Raw genomic sequence first — 24970 nt, forward strand, 5'->3', positions numbered from 1 at the left:
AGGGAAAAACTCTTCTAAAGAGCGGTCAGGCGCTGCAATGGGCTGCGCTGGGAGGTGTGTGTATGGGGAAGTCATCGTCCCCAGAGGTGCTCAGGAACCGTGGGAGCTGGGCACTGAGGGGTGTGGGTGGTGGGTATGCTGGGTGTAGGGCTTGGTGGGCTTATCTGTGTGTTCTTTGTTGTCTTTTCCAACTTTTATGAGTCTTTAATTCTTCCAAAAGGAAAAAGGCAGCGCGTGTGTCAGAACAGGGCTGTGGTAGCACCAACTGCAATCTGTTTCCACTCGAGATATAAGAAATGATGCAATGTGAACACGGGCGCAATGAATGTATGTTACAACTGACGACACAGCTGTGGCTTGCATCATCTACAGGCAATCCATTTTCAAACACACGTGGGAAATTGAAATGGCAAACCGCTGGTGTAGCTCAGAAAGAAGGAAGCTCAGTTGAGAGGGGTGTGGAATATAGACATGGCAATCCACATCACCCCGTTACTACAAAAACAACATGTCCAAAGGCAGCAGAAAGAACTGGGAGGATGTTGGAACATCAATGAAACCACCCTGAATGTGATGCTCCTGGGCTGCGCTGTGGCCTTATGCATCAAAGCAAAAAGCAACCTATGCTGTGCTGGGTTCTGTAGGAGGAGGTGTAGCAGGGCAGGCCTGCTTGAAGCTAAGAGCAAACAGGAGGCCAAAGGCTTAGCGTTAAAATTCAATGAATGTGAATGAAATGCCTGAAAATGTTACACAAAGATGATGTATGTACTTAACGTTGTAATTCCCGATTTAAAGGAGAAGAACAGCTGGGCTTTGCAGAAAATGCTTTGTGTCACTGAAATCTAAAGTAAGCCTGTTTAATCTGGATGGACCGTGAGGCCTTTAACAGTGGGTTACAAATATACAAGCAGAGTGGTTTCTATTAACTCTGATCCATGGTGGTGAGGCGAGGGGATAGATGATGATGTAATGATGACATTTTCAAGTGGTATCTCTTGGGCTTCTTTCAGGGATGATGCCTTGAGAAGATCCTTAACTCTACCTTATCTTTAGGGTGCTGATCATCTCCTGATTTATCTGGAACTTTGATACACGCCAAAGCAACGGCAAAGGGCTGGAACTTCTCACTAAAATATAGCACTAAGAATTAACCCCAGAGGCTGCAATTCCAAACCAAAGGCAGAAGAAAGCACTTTAGCTCTCTAAGCCAAGCAGTAGGCAATAATAGTCCCTCTCCGATGACAGCACACAAGAATTCAGCTGCATAACAGATCTTGGAAAGTAATAATCTATAACGTCAATTCTATGATTCTACAATTCTATACGCTTTTTCTTCTTCTACAGGTACATAAAAGAAATAGGTTAAAAATCCATAGTATGAGCCAAGGTAAGCTGCATCCTCATTCCAAATCAAAACCACTATAGTTGCCATTAGCTTTGGGATAAGTGTTTCTAATCAGCCTCCTGCAGCAGCTCGGGATGATGGCTCTGTCTTCCATCTCAAAAGAGCCAAAGCGCCAGTGAATGTACTGCTTGTAGGCAATACGACGCAGCTGGCTGTTGGAATTGTGACCTGTCAGGTCCAGAAAGGGATCTTCATAGAGAAGGGCTTTCTTCAGAGTGTCTCTGGACAGCACCAGCTGTGTAAACCAATAGGTGGTTGTGATACACTGCCCCTCTTTTTTTCGGCAGCAGAGCTGCTCGTGGTACTTTGGCATCACCTGGCATCGGCCACAGCAGCACCACTGGGGGCAGTCAATGGAAGAGATGCTTTGTGTGAGCAGCCTGAGCTCGGACTGTCCAGTTCTGTGGTTCATGTTGGACTCATGGGTGCAGCAGGTGCAAGGATCATTGAATTTCACAGGGCGGTTCTGGAAAACAATTCCCCAAATAAATGAGAATAGAACATTTGCTGCCGCTTCACACCACCTGCAGAGAGAATTTACAGCAGCGATCCTCAACATGTGGTGTTTCATTTGACACTGCACAATAGGCACAATGACGATAGATCAGCAGGTCTGGAGGAGGATTGTCTTTCTGTGTTGCCAACACCCACCACAGCAAAATCAAATCGAACCTTAGAAGATGTTTCAACACCAACACACTCCCACTAGCACATGCCCACCACAGGAAAACAGCAGCTTTTAGCTGACTCCAAAAACGCATCCTCTGGTCACAGGACTTACTAACTTGAAGGGGGAATATGAATCTATTTTCAGTTCCTCGGGGTTTAATCTTGAAATATGGGGAGGGGAAAATCCAAATCAGTTTGAGACGACATTCCTCAGCTTCCTCCTTCGAGGAGGGAATCTCAAACATTAAGTGTCTGCATCTACCTCAAAAATGCTGTCCTCAGCATCCTGCAAGCTTGTTTCCAGAGGCATCTTTATCAAAGTAATGTGTGGCTTATCGACATAGGACACAAACACCACCTGCGAAGCAGAAGAAATCAGCACTGTCAGCTCAAGTGGTTACTTAGAGAACCGGAGACAGAACAGAGATGTCACCATGGGATCTGCTTGCTGCAGTCTGTACTCCAGCAACTGCAATTGCATGCCCTCTGCATGGACAGCCTTTTCACAGCACCATTCTGCTAAGGGTCACAATTTCCTGGTGGGGCTCTGCCATGCCCAGGCTCTGTGTGTAAGCACCCTGCAGCGCTCAGCTCTGGGGAAGTTTCCTCTGGCATGAAAAGGAGGAGGCAGTTCTCTTTGCCTGTTCCTTATTGCGCTGGATCCTGCAGTCCCTCTCACAAAACTCCCTGATCTCCTCAAGCCACAGCTGCAGGCTGCAGGAGAACAAAGCCCAGCAGTGAAGCAGGAATGAACCATTTGCATTCCTTACCTGTTCTGGCGTCAGCACAGTCTCATACTTCTTCCTGATTACATTTTCACAGAAGGGTATTTTGCAGCAGCTGGAGCAATTGTAGAAATGAAAACACATTTCTATAGCGGTCACAGCCTGCACATGAAAGAAAAGCAAGCCCTGATTCCACTTCCTTAATGAGACTCCAGAACGAGTTCAAGGTACATGAAAAAATAAATCTCTCACCAAACCAAAATAGGTGATCGTGGATCCAATGAATGTAAAGAGTTCGATGAGTTTAAATTTTCCACCCTAATGGAAGCAGAAAATAATAATTGGGAAGGAAGATGTTTGACCATTCACTCAGAGTAATGGCATTTCTGGTTTTGCCCCTTTGCAGTGATTCATCCATTCAATCTCAAGATTTCACAGACCATCACAGACACTTTGCAGGGAAAAATAAATAATTTGAGAAGGAAACGGTGGTGACATGCAGGGTTCGTGTCAGGGCAAGAAACCTTGTTATGCTTTCAGTCTCAACAACAGTCCTGCTTCTCTCTTAACTCTGCTGTTTCCTCCTAAACTCTGCTCATTACGCTGCCCAGCTGAGTTTAGATCAACTCATGGCATGACTTCCATCCCAGAGCAACAGACAGAAGAGAAGAAAGGGATAAATGACAGAAGTGGGACTAAAGAAATAGCACATTTCCTTCTCTCTTCCCTTCAGAAGGAACAACAGTCGCATTTACCATGCCAAACACAAGGACATCAAACCGTATTCCATAGGCTTTGAAAAGGGTTCTCCGCTCTGTCCCATCTGGTAGCTTATAGTGCCTTGCAAACCTGCAAGAAAACAAGTGAAGATCTGTGCAGCTGATGAATGTAATGATACAAAGCTAGAAAACACAAAAGGGAATACAGTTTCCTCTGTCTTCTTTTTCCTACCTTTCTAGCCTTCCAAAATCAAGGGGCTGAAGCCAGCTGGGTGAACAAGGGGGCCCAGGGTCTGACCTGACTGTCCCACAAACTTCTAGCCATCAGGAAGGCTGCTGGCCTTGCCTCACAGTACCACCTCCATTTTTTCTTGTGTTCTCCCCATCTTTTGTCTGTGGTTGTCAGTTCAGAGCTGACACCTATTTGTTCCTTGTTTGCGCAGCTCCATAAGCATTTGATGCAGCAGCTGATAAGCATTTGGCAAATTGTGTAACTACTCAGAATCAAGAATTTTCATGACATCAATCTGCTGTATGTACAAAGAACCCAAAGCTTTCATTTGCTTTTGAGTAAATTTTGCTTCAGTGAACTGTGGAGTTACCCAGATGGAAGAAAAATACTTCCTTGTTTTATTTAATCTCTTTGGGAAACTCATAAATTTAGGCAGTTTCAAGCCTCAATTGCCATATGGTAGAATCTGCCCAAAGTATTTTCTGTGTTAGCTCCCCAAACACTTGTAGGAAATTTCTAGGCCTTTCAACACAGAAATAAAACCTTTTTATTACCTGAAGCTGAATCCAGGGTATAGGGTTCTTGTTTTGTCATCCAGGCGGCGGAAACTGTACTCTGGACTGCAATAGTAAAACCAGCTGTCTAAATTACAGTCCCATTTAATCTCAATGGCAATGATTCCTCCCTGGAAACAAGCACAGGCATTATTCTGATCGCTGCCATTGCTGGATATTTGTTAAAGACAGCAGAGATTTGAGGGATGCCATTGGTTGGGATGCATCTCCTTATGCACACTAACTCAGAAACAACTCTTGCTCATCAAACAGTCTTTCATGGAAGTGTCTTAATTGCGTGATCTATAAGCAACTATTCATTCTGGCTCTTCCTATTTTCTGCCTGTCTTTCTTCATTTCAGTAGCACAAGTGTGCATGTAGCTAAAACACTTTGATGGCAATTAAAAGCCAAAGTGCAGATTCTAGATACCCAGTCCAAATTTTTCATCTTGGGTACCCTTGTGCCGTGCTAAGATTCAATAAATCTGGCTTAAATGATGACTCTTATTGGGACACTTTTGGATGAATCTCTCCCCAAACAACATGACATAGAATGTACTTCAGTAGAATCAAAAGGTGACCATGAAGGACAGCTTTCTGTAAGACCTAAGTGCATACTGGTTTGCTGAAGGGCCTCTACATATGCAAGCCATACCAACCATATTCTATCCACTCTGTCAGTGTGAGTCCCGTGCTGTGAAATGTTAAACATGTTTTATCCTTTCAACTTGGGGTTACGTGGCTTCTAAAACAATGTCTCTAAATCTAGAACATCATAGCAGACAGAAAAACATGGAGGAAAAAAGACTAGAAAATGTTGTAACAGTGAGTATAAAAAAGTAATGTCACAGACCTTGACTGCCACCTCAGAAAAGTTCTCTTTTGCTTCCTGAAGGATATCTCCCAGGCGGAATATTGGACAGAGTGGGGCAGTTTCCTTGTTGAATTTGCAGGAAGTATTCAATTTGGGTGAAATATTTTGTCTATGAAGAACACAGAGAGGTGTTAAAGTCTAAGAGCAAAAGCTAGAACAGCTATAGATACAGCTAAGGGATTTCACTCTGGTTGGAAGCTGTGTTAAATGTGCTCGGATTTTACTTGTATGAGCTTTTGTTTTCAGAGCTACCAGATCTGTATGTTCCTATGAGATTTGCAAATCAAGACGAATTCTTTGCTCTTTGGATGTACTACAAGCAACAGTTTACCTGTGCAAACCAAACATTTTGACATTAAGCTCTGAGTCTCACATTGGTTATGCTATAGTTTAATGATTTCACCCTAATGTGAGTGGAATATCTGAATGAACAATTCTGCTGTCCTTTGCCTGAAGAGAAATAGAGCTATATTGGGAGAATGTGTTCCCAAGGTCTTCTTATTTCTCTTGTTTCTGAAGAACTGATCTTCTAAAGGCTTGTGATTTGTTGCTCATGCAGACAAAGCCCTGAAGATGTAGCCTTTCTGAATAAAGAAGGTGCCAATTTATACAACCTTTTCTTCCGAGCACAACCACTCACTCTGCAGAAAGCATGGAGGACTGCTGGCACTTACACCGTGTAATTAAATGTGGGGAAGTGAATGTTGTTCTTTATAAGCACTGTGAAGTCTTCAGAACTCCTCAGAACAGCTGGCCTAGAAGAGAAACATCAATTAACTTTTAAATACATCAATTAATCTTATGCTTATTTATTACCTGGAAGACTGTCAGTGGGAGGAATATTTTCCCGAGACTGAGAAGCAGGGAGAGAAATGGCTGAGAGGATCAAGAAAGATAAAGGTCATTCTCTTAGGCTGAGGTATAAACAGTTCTTTCCCTTTTGCACTTTCTTATGTGGGCTGAGCCTAAACTGAGCTCCTGCATGCAGATGAAATATGAGCTCATGAGACTTCTCCTATAAATCTTGCTACAGAATAATAGTAGTGAGAATTTATAACATTTGGCAGCTGAGAATTTCTGCGCAGTGAACAGATAGTTTCACTGCTATCCTCACAGGCAGGATGCCGTATGAACAGTTGTATCCTTTCTGTTGCTGGACAAACAGGGAATGTTTGTTCCTTTAAAGAGGTGAAAAGAACTCAGCAGAAGTTACTGCAGGAGGCACTGTGAGATCTGAATGGGACGTGGCAGGAGAGAAATTGTTCAGTGTCTGCAGAAAACTCTGACTTAGGGAAGAGATGGGATACAGGCACAGAATCATGCTTGTATCGCTACTTAAAGTGGTTATTTACCTGGTTTCTTACACATATATTTCAAAAGCTGGTTCAGAGAAGCTAAAATTGATCAGTCATTTGCTTTCTTAGAGTGCAATTTCCACCTTTTCTAGAATTTCTTCATGCTTTGGCTGACTCAGAAAGGAAATTGAACATTTTCATCCTAGAGTACTACGCAGTCATGTTGTTACAGAAAAAGATGCCTGCAGGGCCCTTCCATTCCACTCTCTGAGTCACAGCAGCTTTGTTTCCTGGAGCTTTTTTCCTACAGTTTTCTTCAGTTTTCTATTACATACAGCCAGAACTGAAGTTTTCATCACCTGACTAGGAAGGAAGAAGAGATGTTCTTCAGTCTAGAGAGGACCCCTAAAAGCTACTCTGCAGCACAGACAACTAATCTAGCACTACTGGTCTGAGTGGTGGAAGAAGCCTCACTGTGTTAAATGAACCCACACAGAGCTTCTACACCACAGAGAACTGAGAACCTCAAGTTAGGAAACCTGTCTTACGTTGATGCATTTTCCTTGACATTTGAATTCATTATCCAAATGCCTCGAGCGAATTCAAGATGAGCCTGTGACATCTCAAATTGTTTCTGTGGCAGCTGTGTGATGCTAAGACTGGAGGCTATGGCTTCACTGCAGAATCACAGAGCAGGACAATTGTAATTTAACAGTAATTTATTTAGATATAGTGTGAACAGTATGGCTGTGATAAGCAGCTGGTTTACAAACCTGAGGTCCACCTGCACGTAGGCAAAGTGATTATCCTAAAGTTATAGGACTGTCAAAGCAAACTCCTTTTGACAAAAAAAATGAAGTAATTTTGTTACTTACACGGGGGGGCTTTCTTCCCTTTGAACAGGGCACCATGCCTTGATCTCACATGTTTTATGAGTTGCATTGTAACGCACACATCTTCCTGTTTGAACTCCTGTAGAAGAATAAGCTCTTGCTCAGCAAAAACAAGCACTTTGTACCATCCAGGCTGTTTCAGCACATCAGTGGATTCATCCTCAAATGTCATGGGGAGATTCTTACATTTCAGATTATCGTAGCTTTCTATGCAGGAAACTTGAAGAAGAATTACCCAAATTATGGTCCTGCCATACCCTCGACAGCCCTTATTTAGCCACTTGCTCAGGTTAACAGAACTTGCTATTCTTTGGATCAAGGGTGAAGTAATTTCCTTCAGTTTGACGTGTCCTGACATATCTGAGTCTTGATATAAATTGAGAAACTGCTTTGGCTAAAAGTTTAATTCAACGTGACCAAATTAAACAAGGATATATTGGGTGGTATCTCTGCCCACAGCACTGGGGTTGGGACTAGGCAATCTTTAAGATCCCTTCCAACCCAAGCCATTTTATGATTCTGTGTTTCTCTAAAGGCATGTAGAAAACCTTGATTCTTTCTGCATTCTGGAGAGTCAGAATTTTTTGTGAACACCCAGACTTTACTAGGGAAAGATATAATTCAGCCAGCGGCCTGAATGTGGGGAATCTCAGCAGTACAGAGAACTCACATAGCTGATGAAAACTGTATGATGTCTTCTGGACAACCAGTCCCCAAGGAAAGATACAAAGTCATTTGTCACATTCTGAGAACTACCTATCAGATGTTTCAGACACTTCAGATAGATCCTGCAGTCACTCCCTTTGCTGAGCAGCCATCAACAGGAGTGACTATGAGATTCCTCCTTTATACCACAGTCTGTACTCTTTACATTTCTCCTTTCTCTGCTTCCTTCCACAGTTTCTCCTTTTAGTAAGGTCATGCACTAGCTGGTAAAAACTCTGTTTTGTGGTTTTGAACTTCTCATCTATCTCTTCGGATTATATACTGTTCTGCTGCAATTCTTCTCCAATCTGGAACTTGCACATTCTGCACTGGTCAATTAAACAATAGAAGATAGTACCCACAAACAATATTTCAGTCTGAAAATACCATTTACATACCATTACTGTGGACATCTGCAATTCCTTTTTCACAGGACTTATCTGAAGAGCAGATAGCTTTGGCGATGGGATACTGAAAAAAAAGACATGAAAGAGCAATACACATCTCCATACAATGTCTCTCCTTACAATAACATTTTCTTTTACTATTTATGTCATTTCCTGTTTTCTATACTACTGAGTACAATAAACCTAATACTGGACTATTTGCTCTTTTGTTTATAAACAGCCCCAAAAACTTTTGGCAGTGAAAGTCAACTTATGTTTGGGAACTGCTCTGCTAAGACCCACTTCTAGGCCAGCTGGATGAATGAGAAGGAGAGCTGAAGCTGACTGCCAGGTTTGAGCTACAGAATGGAGGAATGGGAAGATGTGGGAATGAGCAACAGTGAGAGCATTTCCATAGCTCCAACATCCCTTCAGGTTGTTCTCAAAAGGGCAGCAGCACAGACAGAGAAGCTGCACTGGCGTGAATGTCACTACTCCCTAAAAGCAATGCAGGTAGGGTTGGCAAGTTCATTGATGCAAGGGAAAATCTCAGCCAACAAACTGATTTCCCAAGAAATAGCAGGGTGAAGGGAAGAAAATGAGCTATTAGGTTAGTTTGCATGTTATCTACTGAGATATAAGCATGAGGAGCAGCTGTGTTTGCTTGTACAGGACTGTCCTACAGTCTGCTCTTTTCCACTAACATTAATGTTTCCTGTTAACTACTGCATATTTGTATTCAATACCATCATCCTAAGTATAAATTGCAAGAAGTGTTTACCTCGGGGCAAGTCTGTTGAATCTGATTGTCCGTCTGAATGACGTTGGTCATCACAAAAAAAGAGTCTCTTGTCTACATGGGGAAAAGAAAATGAATATGACTGAAATTTCACACCTTTGGCCCAGACCTCAGCCTCTTCAGGACATTACCTTGTAGGACAACAAGGCTGTTGCTGCTCTACCTCTCCCCAGCTGACGCAGACCACAGAAATCTCATTGAAAAGAATAATCTTTTTCCTTTTCTCCCCTGTAGGTTTGGCTTAAAACATCTCTGTCTCAAATGTTAAGTCTCCTTTAATATTACTTCTCATCCCAGCAGACGTACCAGGAAAGAAACCAGGTGTATCGATAGAAGTTGAATATTGTGCTGACATTAAATTAAGACTTGCCTGCGTTGGTATGGTGTATTCTGCTGCATCCCAGATCCTGTCTGCATGAGCCACTCCTTTCAGGTTAATGCGAACTGAGCTGGTGAGTTCTTCTTTCTCTTGATAACGCTTGTGAACAATGAGCGTGTAACTGCAAAAATTAAACAGAGAGGATGAGGAAACTCATAAAAATAAAATGAAACAGCTCTTTTTGTATCGTTCTTGGACAAAATAAACTGCAACGTGAAGTCAGACAGGCGTTTTCAACCCTTTTGGTGTGAGACAGATGTATTGCTTGGGCCCAAGGCTTCCTTGAATTCTATTTTGCAGTGTTCACTTTGTCAGGAATGAGTTGAAATACACACAAGGAGAATTTCTGTTTTTCCCACCCTAAATGCTGTGGACAACTTCAGGTCACATCCTGGTAAGTATATTTAGTCTTTAATTTTCCAGTGTTATGACTCATGCCGATTGCTTCAAAAACTCGATCTAATAGTTTCATTTTCTCATGAACTGAGTGTGTTAATAGTAGAAGGTCATCTCTGTTTTCATGTTGACAGGAAGTTTTTAGCTCATTCAATTCATGCAGGAAATGACATCTTTGAAAAACTACTGTAATTCCAGGAGGTAGTTTCCATATTAAATAAAAGTCATATAAAAGGTTTGCTTTGAAAACAGTCTTGCCACATAGCCACAGGAGTGCTTCAGCATCATTTCAGTTTAACAGCAGACTCTTCTGGAAGGGATAAAAGTTGCTGAAGAACAGACATAGAAAGCACTCGATCAATGCTCCTTCATTTATATTGTCTGTTATAACAGCATTTCAGCCTTTTCTTTCTGGAGATCAGTACTTTGGGATAATCATGCTTTTGGAAACTGGCAGTAGGAACCCGCCTCAGAGCAGCAGTAGGTGCTTGCATTTCCTGCAGACTTGATTCTTAGCAAGATTGGGATCAGTGTGCTCCATGTCCTGGCTTGTTGCCTTTACATAGGAAATAAATCACTTTTTGGACTTGCAGACTTTGTTCAGCTAAAACTTATCACTGAAAACAGACCTACTTTGGCAGCATGGAGGAAAATTTGCCCTTTAGAGGCAATCTATTATTGTTTACCCCTAAACACCTTATTGTTCTTGAAATCTGCTTCAAGAGCTTGATTGGCTATTTCATCTGTTAGGTAGATCTAGTCCTGATAGGAGACTCTGTGGAACACACTCTAATCTCAGAAGAACTGATGTAAATGTCAGATTATTCAATGGGGTGAGTCTGGGCTTATAGACAAGAAACAGAAACAGCATAGCAGGAAACGAAACCACAAGCATTTGTTAGTGAAAACTCAGTTAAACTCCAACAACCCCACCCTGTGAGATAACCTCCCGTGCCAGAATCCCACCACAAAGCTCCCACCGCCACATCCATCTTCCAAGAGTGATCTAACACTAAATCACTGATCTCGAATTGCTGCCACAAAACCAAAAGCTCTGAAAGCCACATTGTAACCCAGACAACCCCCAACACAACAAACACTTGCTAGTGTTCAGTGCCATTTCCCACCTCCCAGCACTTACCAAATATACAGGGCAATAACTACATAAATGAACCACTTCACGCATACGCATCCAACACTTGGAAAACGGATCAGTTTTGGTGAGTCGTAATTAAACAGATCCTTTGTCCAGCCACATGAAACCATTGTGAATGTTTCCTGTGAGCTTATAGAAACTGCAAGAGGCTGATGTCTTCTTTCACTCTTGCATCCTCCTGAGGCCACACCACTTAAAGGCACAGTCAGAAATCCATGCGAGTAGAATGGTACCACAGGCCTTCAAAAGAAAGGCAGCTGGTGGATCAAAGCCTGATATTAATCAAAAATAAAGAATATAAGGGAGTGGGAGACGGGATATGAAATGCTTTATTTATATGTCCAGAGAAGGAAAAAGACAAACTAACTTCTTTGTGGAATCCACCTTATTTTAGGGAGCTAAAAGAGAAGTAGCCTGGCTCAGTCTGTTGACAGAAATACAAGCTCTTCACAGCCACCCACATCTGTGTGCAACAAAGGGAGTTTTCAGAGAGGGAAGATTTTTTGAATTCCCTTCCACTGAGTATCAGTAGTGTACTTTAAATTTCTGAATTTGGCCTTTTTTTCCTTTTTCCTAAAGAGAAAAGTTGAAATGTCAGATACATCAATGATAGCCCTCAGCTAGCCCAGCTTTTGTAAAGATAAAAAGTTGAAGGTTGGAAAAACACACACACACACACACACACAAAGAAGAGAATTTCCTTCTAAGTTCCCAAGTCCTACTTATGCAGTGTCTGGAGAAGTATTTCCTTTCACTGAATCCATCCAGACCTCAAACCAGACTGAGAAAACTTTGTGAAGTAGTAAACACTTTGAAGGTGCTGCCCTGACTTGAAGGAGGATGGAATGCTTTTCTGTTGCTTAAAAGACTTGACTCTGCAGAGTGAATTCGACACATTTTTTCCAAAACACTTCAGTAGAAACAGGATTAGGGATCGCATAAACACTGGAACACCTACTGTGGGTCAGACCACAGGACCATTAGCTGAGGCCCATTATTTTCACACCAAAGGTCTTAAGACGAAGGAAAAGAGACAAAGAAAGAAGCTCAGCAGTTTCTGCCTTGGAGTTATTGTGCAGCCTTACTCATATCACATCCTTTCCCAATGCATCTTACTTGGTATCTCTAAAATGAGCTGGTCATTTACAACCACTTCTCTAGCTGGCTTTGGGTACATCACTAGCCATGGTAGCATGGTTAGCCATAACGTGCTGGGTAGCCTCAGCCACCACAGAAGAATCTTGATGGTTTCCTTGTCTACATTTGCAAGGGGTAAACTGATTGCTACAGGAACATCAGTGCAGAAGAAGCTGCTCAGATGGTGAAAGCAGCTCAGAGCAGCACTACTGCACTGGGAGAGCAGCAGTACATGAAGGCCAGGAGGCTCCTGTCCATGTTTTTCCAGGCTCCAGTACAGCTCTTCTCAACAACAGAGTCATTGTACATTTGCAAAAATAACCTTCCAGCTGTTCTGCTCCCACCAAAAGTTGAGAACTTCACTGCAAATTCTGCTGCTTGACTTTCCAGGAGAGGGCACTGCTACATCAACACGTGGGCCAGTACTCACTGGACTCCCCTTGAGGTTTGCATGTCAACCTGTTTGCAACCAGCTGCCCTTGCTCTCAGTGCTACACAGTGAATGACCTGGAAGCAGATGCTTTGCCTGAAGCTGGGGCAACTGCAGAGATCAGTCTAAAAGGACTGAAACCAGCATGATGTCGGCCTCCCTCTGAGCCTGACTCCCCACCACCCAACAATTTGCATTAGTGCAGAGAAGGTGCCATGCACTTCCAGATTCATACTGCAGGGGTGGCAATGGCCATGCAATGGTAAAGCAAGCTTTTGGGTAAAGCAAGCTGCAAAGATCTTTAGCTTTTTACCTCGAGTTACACAGGACACTGTTCTATTTGGTCTCAGGATGGTTTGGTGCCAGGTCATGGGATTAAGAGGCAGTTCATCGGGGTAACAAAGTCACAGTGCTGAGAGGGGCACGGAGAAGGCTTGGATCACCATCTATCACACTTATCTTTAAAGGACTAGGATGCTCTCACTTGTAACAGAAGACCTGCACAGAGGGACTAAATGTACAATGCCTGCAACAAAGAGATAATGTGTTTATTCCTTTACTGTTTTACATCACCTAGAACGCTACCTGTTGCTGTAGCTGTGACAAAACATGCAGAATCAGACAGCCTTTTTAGCACACAGAAATAGGTCACATTCTAAGAGGCTTAATTTTTTGATGCACCAGCAATCATTCCTTATGCCTTTGCTGACCACAACCCATACTGCTATAGCTGATATGAGACTTCAGCAAGCAAAATCCTGCAATGTAATAACAGCTGAAAAAGATGCAATTGCTAAGAACCAGAAACAAACCTTTAAGTGTTAGAACAACCATAAATACATTGATTTTTAATATATCCCAGTCAAACTTAAATTTACATACAAATATCACAATATTTATTATAGAATAAGAAATTTAAAAAAAAAAAAAAAAGAAGAAAGAAAAAAAAAGAAGAAGAAAAAAGAGGATCTGGATCGCATAAAATAAGCTGAAGAGCTGAAGTAAGTGTTGTCTTTGCTTCCTAAACACTCTCATTTTCACATTAACATCTTCTATCTGTTTGGGATCTGACCTCAGCAGCAAGGGCAGATGCATTCATCTTCTTGTCCATGGATGTTCCCATATAAGGTGATCTCTCTTTGCCTGTGGAGCACGACTTCGATTTGCTCAGGTTTCGTTCCACTCTGATTTGCTGGCCTCTATGCTCGAGCTCTTCTCACAGTTTTACAAGGCAGTCATCCACACAGCAGTAGCTATAAAGGGAGGAGAAAGACAGGAGAGAGTAATGAAGATGTGCCTGGACAGCTTTTTTTCTCCATTGTTTTTCTCCTGCTCATTGCCTCTGCATGACACCTTTTCAATAAGCAATTTCTACAAGCTTTTCCCAAGCAGTATAAAGCATAAGCCCTATCCAGGGAATTGGATAGGACGATAGGGATGCACTGTTCTAGCAACTCTCTAGTCATTAGGAAACTTTGCTAGAAACTCTGTATGACTCTTCATGCAAAATAACTCGGTAATTTGGAAAATGCCCATGGAATTATACAACAGATATATATAAACAGTGGCCTTCAATTCAGTAAGACTTGATTCAGACATCACATCAAAAATCTCTACTGCCTCCTCTAGCATTTACCCAAGGCTGCACTAAAAAGCTATGATATCTTTTATGTCTGTGAAGATTTGGTTGCCATACGGAAGTCAAGACACTATAGAATAAGCTATTCTACTGTTCTAGGTGGTTTAACAAGTTTGAGAATCCAGGCACTATTGCTGAGGGCAAACATCAAGCAGTGTGTAGGCACCCTGGGTAGCATTCTGGCTACTTTGGGCTGCTTGGATAAATAGCAAAAAAGCACTGGAAGATGGGATCAAGAAAAGATACCATAATATCCCCCATGCTTTCCCTGACCTGGGGAGTCCCAAGGAACTCTAATATATGATTTTACTCTGGTACTGAATCTTAAGTATATTCAAACAGGCCAGCATCCTGGAGCTCGCCCTAATGACTTCACATCAGAAGGTCTCATTCCCCTCTCAGACTCAGAATGATCCGAGTTCATGGGTTTTCACCATGACAGAGTGATATAATCTTGGCATCTTTTCTTGTCTGATCTTGGTGTTTTCTAATTTTCAAGCACCCTTTCTCTTCTTTGTCATCTCTACAACATTAAGGAGACATGAAAAGCAGGGGACAGTCCTTTGCTTCTCAGGTGTGAGGAGTGAAACATCCTGCTGCAAGGAGAAGGTCAGAACAGCACCCCCAGGCCATATCCAGCCCAGAGCCAGACCCTCTCCATCCTCAGTGTTGTGAGCACAGTCTGTTCTCTCCCTGTACTGGGAGGTAAGGATGTGTATCCATATCTGCAGAAACACCCTGTTTCTCCAGAATTAAGGAAGTAGTGCCCAGGATCGATAACACCCACCACTTCCTACTACCCACCAGAGTCGCCTACAGGGAGCAGAACTGATTCCCAGCGCCTCCACAGAAAATACCATTTTCATTTGCTCCCTCTGTGCGTTCTATATGTTAAAAATACTAATCAGAAGAAAAGTGTAATTGATACCAGGAAAGCATGCCAAGGGAAAGCAGATCTCTTCTGGGAACTTGTAGGTAGTACGATTCCTAAAGGTCAGCATACAGGCAGAAAGCACAAAGGAAACATGATCTGGTTTTTAAAGTTCAAATCCAGGAGTCAGGAGACTTGGATTATGTTCCTGGCTCTATCGCAGCTTTCGTGCACAATCAAGAGCAACTCATCCATCCCCTTCGTGTCTTAGTTTAGCCAGTGAAAAGCGAGGGCAGAAACGTGGCGTCACTTCTCAGGCTTTTAGAAGAGACGGGTAAATCGGTGCTTGATGAGGTATTTCCTATTCCCTGTTAGAAAAAGAGGGGAGCTAATCTAAGATAGACACACAGTTTATTATTGCCAAGTCCTGCATTTTATGACTGCTGCTCACCGAACAAACAACCCATGCACTTCAACTGGCACCAATGTAATGACTCACTGCATATTTTACTCCATCATCTGTGATCTCACGTGGCTTTCTAAGACAATCTATGAAGCTAACTGTACAGCAGAGGCTCCCAAACCCAACACCTATATAGGGACCCTATTGCTGCCATGTGTCATGCTGTGAATACACCGCACACAACATTGCGTGCACACTGCAGGGGGCACAACGACCTCCCCCAGGCTCACACTGCATTGGGCTGGGATGGGAGAGCCCAGGACAGGCTGCGATGCCTGTAGGGCCCAATGCAACACGACGTGGGAAGGAGGCGGAGACCCGCTGCCCACCAACCGAGCAGCCCCCTCCTCCTCCTCCAGCCCGTCTGCGGAGGTCAGAGCTACACCGCTCCACGCATGCGCACGCTCCTCCAGCTGAAGTCCACGTGGCCCGCCCGGAAGTGACGTAATCACAGGGCTTGGCAACCGTTACCAGGGTAACCTGGAGGCGCGAGCTCGTGGTGAAGGCCGGGGCGGCTCCGTTACTTCACGGCACGGGGGTGGCCCCGAGCGGGCCTGGCTGGCGGTGGGGGTTTGTTCGCCTCCGCCCGCACTCTCTTGAGGGTTTTCATAGCCCTCTCGGGGGTGAGGGCTGGCTGGGCCGAGCCCGGTGCTGGCTGAAGGCCTCTGTGGGCCTCGCTGAGCCTCCAGTTCAGCCTCCATCCCGGCAGCCCTCTGCTCCCTGGCCCCGCTGAGGCCTCGTGGCGTCTCGTCCGGCTCTTCTGCAGAGGTTTTTCCAGGACGCGACCATGAGTGACCAAATCCAGTTCATTGTTGAGAAGCTCAATCAGGAGCCGTTCAGGAAGAACTACAATTTAATCACGTTTGACTCTTTAGAGTCGGTGCAGCTGTTGCAGCTGCTCAGTGATGTGCTGGGGGAGATTGACCCGAAGGTAAGGAGGGCAATCAGAGGTGCTCAGAGCTGGGTAACCGCCAGCATCTTAAGTGGGCCTGTCACAAAAATTGCACGGAATGCTTTTCTTTAGGTCTGGCGCTGTGTATCTTTGTGGCATGTTTGGTTTACCAAAATAGCTTGAATGAGTCTTCCTGGAAATAAACGTGCCTGACGAGAATCCTTCATGTCTGTATATCTACAAGTTGTTGGTGAACAAGCAAATGTTTATTGGGCCGGGGATACTGGATCCTCATCCACCAGAGAGTGATAACTTTATATTTTAATTTGGGAATCAAGGTAGAGATCTTAAATTGGTTCAGACTAACGATGATTCTATTCCTGAGTCAAAAGTCAGGCTATGTCTTGCTCACATATGCGGTGCAGGAGCTGATCAAGAAGGGTTTCTTATTTGCAATTGGTATCTGAGTTACTGACTCCCCTTACACTGATGCTACTAAAGGTGTGAAATCAGAAGGGATCAATCACAGAGTCATAGAATGATTCCATGATCAATCGTGAACCTGTGGTGCAGAGGTACATGGGCTGCTGTGGTAGGATTTCGGAACTTGGAAGTAATTTGTTCCTCTGAATAGATGAGGTCCTATGAGCAGGGAGAACTTAAGCCTGGAATAAAGTTAACTGACTGCACACGTAGGAGGAAAATACTTTCAAGATAATCAAAACTTGACGATAAAAAGAATGTTCTGCGTGGAACCTGCTTCACTGGCATGTGATAAGTGAATAAAATCAATTCTGTTAGTGTCACTAGTTAATTAAAATGACTTGAACAAATATTGGATATTTATTTGTATGTTTCAAACTATGTAGCATGCTGTTGACATTAGAGAGGAGCTGCCAGAGAATACAGCTAAAAGAATGTTGACTCTCCTTGGTATCCTTAAATACAAGCCTCCAGGAAGCGTAACAGACCTGTAAGTATCTTCTGATCCACAAATCATGGTAAAATGTGTGTTACGGTTTCTATGTAACAGCCTTTAGTTCAGTGTTTTTGTATTTTTGACCTTGACCATCCAAGCAGACATGCGTAACAGGTTAAAGAGAGCTGCTGTTTTGGCCTGGCATGCTGTGCTGTGCTGGGATGGCAGCAGAATGCTCCCCAGGTGTGGGGCAGCCCCGGGGTGAGGCTGCAGCAGCTGCTATTGCAGAGTCTGCCAGGAGAGGGTGCCGCCTGCATGGCAGGGTCACTCCTGCCCCCAGCCCTTTCAGGCTGCAGTGGTGTCACCCTCCAGTGCCAGGTGGTAACCCTGGAAACCTGCACTCTTCCCTCGTTTTCTCCTTTCCCGAAGAATACTACTGGAAAGGATGAATCGTTTTTGCAGGCTTTAGCATTTTGTTTTGTTATGGGGTTTTTGTCTGCCTCAAGGTAGCAGAATCAGGATTGTAAATAGCAAACTGGCACCATGACTGCCTTCTCTATTAACTGCATTAAGAAAGCCATTAGGGAAGTGGAGTGGGAATGACAAAACACTGCAAACTTTCCAGACAGTGTTCTTTCGTTTGAGATTTACTGATAGTAGGTGATAATTCTTTTTGTTGTTGTTTTTGAATAGGAGTGCATTTCGCCAAGGGCTGGTTACAGGAAGCAAACCTGTAATTCATCCTGTCTTACATTGGCTTCTTCAGAGAACCAATGAACTCAAGAAAAGGGCTTATCTGGCACGCTTCTTAGTAAAACTGGACGTGCCAGTGGAGTTCCTACAAGATGATACCGTGGCTGACATCAACAAGCAGGTAGTCTTCTTCATGTATGCCCATATTTTACAGGAATTAATTAAAGTGCCAATAGAAGACTGGATATGTGAATTGAGGAGTCACTGTTGAGATTAACGTTCAAGAGAGTTATGACAAGCATGTTGGAATCAAGGGTCAACAACCATTCATAAAAATAAACATGTTTCAGCCACCTCTCTTCTAATAAGCCTGAAATTGTTTAGGAAGAGGCAGCATTAAATTAAAAGGACTCAGGCTCGTTAAGTCATATGTTCTGAGTAGCCTTCATTTTCATGCTGGCTAAGACATATGCTTTTTTCTTATTTTTTTTTAACACTTTTTCTGTGAACTCTAACATGGATGTTTTTAGCTTTATAAATTTTGACTTTAGATCAGAAAACATTATGAACAAAACCAGCTTGCTCTCAATACTCAACTGAAGGTATAGTACTTAGCCCCTAACATTTATATTAGTGTTATTCCACTAATACTTCAACCTTTCTTCTTCTTTTTTTTACTTTTTGATTTTTTTTTTTTCTATTGTGAGAAGTCAGAGATTTCTTTTTCCTTGGCTGATGTTCCTATTTATTACGTTTCCTCTTCTTTTGTGAGCATTAAATGTTGATTTTTGTAGACATTGAGACTGGGTGGGTTTAAATTGTGGAGCTAAATGTGAACCAACGTTATGTTTTTACACTTGTGTTATCCGAGGTACATATTTACTTTCTTTTGATCCAGTTTTCTCTGCCTTTTGTCCTGTGTAGTTGCTTGCAAATCACAGTGTTTGTGAACATTCATGACAGTTAACTTTGCTTATTAGCTGTGCACCAGCAAAGCCCTGTAGCTTGACTGATTTTCTTTTTTGATACCACTAGCAAGGTCTGATTTATGACTTTGAATAACTAAGCAGAAGTAGGAAGGAGAGAAAGGAATGCAGGTTGTAAGTTTTCTCAGTATGTCACAGTCTCAATATGTATAAATATCCATCTCCATTATTTCCATTACGTAAGATGTGTTCCTTTTTGGGATTGCGGTAATAAAACCCATCTCATTAAACGAATACCCTTCTGATTTAACTCAGAACAGAAGTTGGGGTAATACAGTGCCTTTATGTAACACAGCATTACCATGAAAATATTTAGATACTAATGAATTAAAGAATTTAGCTTCAACTATTTATGTAGGCAGGCATGTGATGGTGCATTTTAATAGAAACATTTCAAATGTGAAATTCTGGAGGCCTTAGAACATGAGCAAGTTTTATGGGTGTATAGAATCAAACTGGCATTCACTGCAAATTCCCTAAACAAGGTTCTCAGAAACCTGGCACTTCCTTGCTTTTGTCATTTTGGACATCAAATTGGGTGCAGTGCATTTTAAGAGTAATCAAATTCAGGCAAATATCTGATTGACCAGCCTTCAGTGAGCTGCTCCCAGGTGCCAGGATTCAATCTGCTGCTGAAACCTGGGTTTTCTTTGGTCCTTTTTAGTGTGTGTCAGCTAAACTCACCTTTTGAAAGAGGTAGAGAAGGGATGCAAAGGAAAGCTTTTGGATGTCAGCGATGAATACAGTTGCTCCCAGTTAGCTTGCTATGCTATCTTTGTATTTGTGGAAGTACTTCTCTAACACCTAAGTGAACTACAAGGCAATTGCATTTTTACTTTTTGTTTGTTTGTTTTTGTTTTTTAAACTCATTTTTCTTCACCCAGCCTGTGTGTACCTTCTAATCGTACCTTTATTTGTTATTTAATCAAGCTCTTTTGGATTATGTAATCTTTTCCCCAGTGGCCATTTTATTGCTGTTTTTTTGTATTTGATCCAGTTTGTCCTAGTGTATCTGATACTGGAACAACCAGAAACAAAAGGGAGTATTGCAGGTGCTGGTTCCTCAGGGTTTTATGGGATAGGATTGCTGCTTCACCTCTCACAGAAATGCCATCTTTGTTTAACCTGGTCTTCTCTGTTGCCATTTGGTATCCAACAGTCACATCATCAATTGCTCCTTCCAGGAAGTAAAAAAAAAATTCTATTCTCTATTTAGATTTCTCCATCTTGTTGAATGGCTGTTTCTGCAGAGATTATTTTCCCCCATATCTCAGCTTGCATTTCTTCAAGTTGAATCTAAATTTATTTCCTATCCAGATTTCTAAATTCTTTCTGTCCCCTGTTATTTCTCTACCCACGCAGACTTTCACACTGCCTCTCAGTTGAAGAGTACTGGTGGGCAATGTACTGGCATGGAGGTAGCACACTGTCTACTTCTTCCTAAAAACCGAACTACATATATCAGCCTCTATAATATACTGAGGGCACGATTATGCAATATGGCAAAACTGTTTCTCACATGTTAAGTCAGTTGTGCTCTTGGACTGCTTTACTAGAGAGAAAATCAGTGCTCTAAGCTCAAGCTCCATTGCCTCACTTCAGCAACTTATTAGGCCCAGCTCCTTTTTAGTTTGATAAGTTTACACATGTGGTGTACACAGATTTATAGTAAGGGAAAATAGTTAATGTAGCATAGTCCCTTTCAGCTAACATCTTGTTTTGACGCTACATTGTGTATTACAAAGGGGAGAGATTAAAATGCTGAAGAAATTGTGAAAATTCTGACTATTAACTTTAAATAGAAGATAAATTACTGTCACTTTTTGCTTCTGATTTATAAGTTCATAAACTTTAGTGGTAAAACATCTATTCATTTTTTTTTTTTTTTTACAATGTTTCTGTCTATGGGAAGGATGGTTGGACTAGCTGACCTTGTAGGTCCTTTCCAACCTTGTGGTTCTATTATTCTTTATTTACTGTCTTAATAGCAAAGCAACATTGGCCTGAAAACTCTCAGCCATAGAGCTCATTCTGCCTAATTTTATCTTATTTTATAGTATGAAGAACTGATGGAAGCATTTAAAACCCTACATAAGGAATGTGAGCAGCTCAAAACATCTGGTTTATCTACTGCAGAAATAAGAAGGGTAAAACATGTGACAAAATTGCATTGCCTTTGTGTGTGTGTGTGTGTGTGTGTGCGTGTGTGTGTGTATTTAATGTTAGTTCTATTTTTTTGGTTTTGTGGATTCATTGTAGTGTGTACACTGTGGAGGTCAGAGCTGATTGGCACTCAGTTGCTTTTTGAAACTGTTCTCTTTTGGCAAACAGAAAGTCCTTGCTCATGCTTAGAACTGGGCTTTCTGAAGCAGATGGGGAAACGAGGCTGCCAAGGCTGTGTTCAGCATGATTTTCAAATATTGGAGCTCTTTTTCTGTGTCCACAAACTGATAGAAAGCCTTTAACTTTACTGTTGTAGGGTAATAATTTCAGAGGTTGGATGAATTAAGAGCTTAAGTCAACAAAAATGGTGTTCCTGTGTGGCTAAAGTGTTAGTGAAGATATTTGTCCTGTTTCATCAAAATGTTTGAGCATAAATCCAGCTTTCCATTAAGACATGAAAACAAGTTAAGCAAATGTTGAGATAAGGCCTAAACTGATACTTTAGTTCCTTTTCTCTCATAGTTGTTAATGTGAGATGTCCTGCTGTTGTAAAACAGGATTAAATAAGGATAATCGGATACATATTTTAGAGCCATAGATTATTTCTTTTAACACAATTTTAGTGGAAAAAGTGTTAGCAAGTATAACTCCTATACAACTTCATGCACACTGTCAGGAAGTGGGTTATGGTGGTAAGATTTAAGAACAGGTGTTTAATTGCATCAGATGTTGAATTATGTAGATTTTTGCTCAGTTGTTTGTGGGGTGCAGGGTTTACTTTTCTGCTTTTTGTGTTGGGGTTTTTTGTTTGTTTTTTGTTTTTAGAAATACATCTGCTTTTATTTCCAATGCTCATATTAATACTGAAGGATGCAGAGAGTAGAAACTGAGGAGGAAGTAAGAGAGATGAATGAGACTGGAATCCTGGATATTCTGATCACAGATCAATAAAGTTGTAACTGCTTCAGGTGTATTCAGAGATGAATTCTGCTTTTCACAGTAAATTGTACAGAGTTCAGTTCAATCTGCACTGTGTAGTAAATGAATTGATATTTCTTCATCTGTTTTTGCTGCTGTTTAGGATATAAGTGCCATGGAAGAGGAGAAAGATCAACTCGTCAAAAGAGTAGAGCGTCTTAAGAAAAGGGTAATAAGAGAAGTAACGCTGTTACATTTCAGTGTCATAATCCTTGGCTTGCAACTCTGATTTTGGAATGCAAACAAGGATTAGAATAAACACACTGTGTGTCTAGGAAGGAGTCAAATAACTAATTGACCTACAGGGAATCTCCCTAGGCGTTAGTCCAGAGCTTTTAAGAATCTTGAGTCCAGTACTTTGCTGTCATTTCTAAGTAGTAACATGTATGGAAAGGAAGTGCTAAGTGGGTTTGTGAGACATATGATCTCTTTAATTTATTTCTCAACTATCTGACAGTAACATGCACTATTTATCCACTTGCTGTAGGTGGAGACAGTACAAAATCATCAACGAATGCTTGAAATAGCAAGACAGCTTCGCTTAGAAAAAGAGAGAGAAGAATCTTTGGCTCAACAGAAACAAGAACAAAAAAATCAGGTATCGCCATAAAAGTGTACCTCTTAAAATAAATAGTTTTTGATATCTGTCTGGGACTGTGTGTGTAAAGAAGTACATCAAGAAAAAAAAACAACAGTGCAGAGTTTCTCCCAGCATCAGAAAATTAAATGCTATGTAAAATGCAAATATCTGTGCACATCTTAAAGGAAGAGGCTTGACACTACAAGTTTTGAACATCTCATTTGAGATATTTGGCTGCCTCAGCTACTCCTGACATCATCATTTAGCAATCGTAGGAAATGTTCCATGACTTACTGTGGGAGCACCCAGAGAGAGGTCATTATATTTATGGTAGTGAGCAAATGTTTCCTTAGTTTGATTGTATCTCTGTGAGCTTGCACTAAGTTTTCAGAGGCAAGTAGCTCAGCTTTTTGCTGTGGATCAGCAGATTTGTATTCAGGATCAACCTTGGGGTTTTGGTCCCAAAGTCTCACAGAGGTGGTGTCCTGATAAGTACTGGAAGCAGCTGGCATCTGAATGTAGTGGATTTGAACAGGGTGGATTTTATTCCAAGGCTGTGTTGCATGTTCCCAAACCAACCTGCTGTATTATCTCACTAAATTCTGTTGATTTCAATAGAATATGATCTTTAATACTGCTTTAAAAGGAGAAGAACTGCGATGCCTATTATTACAGTCAACTTCAGGCCATTGGTCTTTCCTTGAGGGAGGTCACAAGAAAATACTGTGGTGACCAGCTGATTCTGCTTCTCTTATCACACATTTCTCTAAGTAGCAGAAATACTATTCACCTGGCTGCTGCTGTTTGGCAGCAGGCTTTTCCATGTGTTCTCTACTTGGCTCAGCAATAGAACAGTGGATTGCTGGGACAACTCAGCTGCCTTCCAGGAGCTGCAGCATAAAGAGAGTTTTCTACTGCAATCCTGACTCTAGCTTTTTTGCTGTTCATTTCATATTCAAGCCACTTGAATGTTTGCTTGAAAACTGTTTAACAAATCTGTGCTATTCAGAAAATACTACCTGGGAGTACAATACTTTTCTTAATTAACAGTAAAGAATAAGTAAATCCAGGCCAATTGTTGAAAATTGTTTTGGCATGTTTCCTTGTGAACCAGAAGCTGGTAGCAACCTTTTTCTTTTTTTTTTTTTGTATTCAGAATTCTTTGTGATACTCTTTTGCTTTATTACTTGGAAATGCGTTTCAAAGGAATGAGCTTACGTGTGTCCAATTTTATCTCCTAAGTTATTCCATGCAGAGCAGAGACTGCAAAGAGCACAGCTCCAACTGAAAGAGATGCATCATGCAGTAGTGGATTCAAAACCTGAAAGTAAGTAGTAATGTCTAACACCTGGGGGGATTTACACTTCTGTGAGAAATGAAATTAAAACTGTGTGATTCTCAATAACATGGTAGTGCCAAAACCACGTGTGAACTAGAGAGAAATTAATGGAGGAGATAAATTCTAAAGGCATGTGCTGGAGTTCCTAAAGGTGAATGTACCTTGCTATAAAATGCATCATGGGATTGATAACAGCTTTATGTGTTGTTTATACTGACACTGGGGATGATTTATATGGAGAACTCTACTGTATGGAGTATCATAGTATGAAGGTATAGGACTCAAAATCTTTTTTTTCCCAGAGTCTTTGTGTTGGTATTCTGAGTTGCTGTGGTTTGAAAAATAAATATATAAAAGCATTAGAATGTGTTTTATTATCGGAATAAATTATTTTCCAAATGAAAAAGTCTCCATGTTTAGATTTAAATTTAGTGAAGTAATTCACTGTCCTCCTTTCTCAGGTATGTTTAGTGTTCCAGTTGCATCATGGAACTGCTTTGCCAGTTGTTTTGAGTTAGAGGATTTTTCTTAGCCAACAGCACGCTGTGATATTATTGCTTTGTAATTTTGCTTTATTTTTTTACGTTCATCAGCCATTTAGCCACAAATGAAAACTAAAAGAGTATCTGAACTATTTAATTTACTCTAAAGGACCTGCGGTGAATTCTATTACTGTTCCATTTTTGCAGTGG

General features: G+C 41.7%; 2 protein-coding genes across 2 annotated transcripts in view; one reads left to right on the plus strand and one right to left on the minus strand.

Moving 5' to 3' along the window:
• Positions 1–187: 187 nt before the first annotated feature.
• Positions 188–11424, minus strand: P2RX7 (purinergic receptor P2X 7). Its single transcript, XM_072351130.1, has 13 exons — positions 11174–11424; positions 9628–9757; positions 9240–9311; positions 8471–8543; positions 7350–7446; positions 5854–5934; positions 5159–5288; positions 4305–4435; positions 3555–3648; positions 3052–3117; positions 2845–2961; positions 2337–2432; positions 188–1871 (listed from the first exon to the last, which is right to left on the minus strand). The coding sequence occupies exons 1-13, from the start codon at positions 11296–11298 to the stop codon at positions 1401–1403; spliced, it is 1683 nt and encodes a 560-aa protein (XP_072207231.1). The 5' UTR covers positions 11299–11424; the 3' UTR covers positions 188–1400.
• A 4748-nt stretch (positions 11425–16172) lies between these two features.
• The window catches only part of IFT81 (intraflagellar transport 81), a 36877-nt gene continuing 28079 nt past the window's right edge, over positions 16173–24970 (plus strand). Inside the window, exons 1-7 of the mRNA XM_072350913.1 lie at positions 16173–16659; positions 17490–17593; positions 18233–18413; positions 21276–21365; positions 22463–22528; positions 22847–22957; positions 24182–24266. Of these exons, the coding sequence (XP_072207014.1) occupies positions 16516–16659; positions 17490–17593; positions 18233–18413; positions 21276–21365; positions 22463–22528; positions 22847–22957; positions 24182–24266 (781 nt within the window). The 5' untranslated portion in view covers positions 16173–16515. The remainder of the gene's footprint in view (positions 16660–17489; positions 17594–18232; positions 18414–21275; positions 21366–22462; positions 22529–22846; positions 22958–24181; positions 24267–24970) is intronic.

The sequence above is a fragment of the Excalfactoria chinensis genome, chromosome 16 (assembly GCF_039878825.1).
Source record: "Excalfactoria chinensis isolate bCotChi1 chromosome 16, bCotChi1.hap2, whole genome shotgun sequence".
Taxonomy (NCBI): Eukaryota; Metazoa; Chordata; class Aves; order Galliformes; family Phasianidae; genus Excalfactoria; species Excalfactoria chinensis.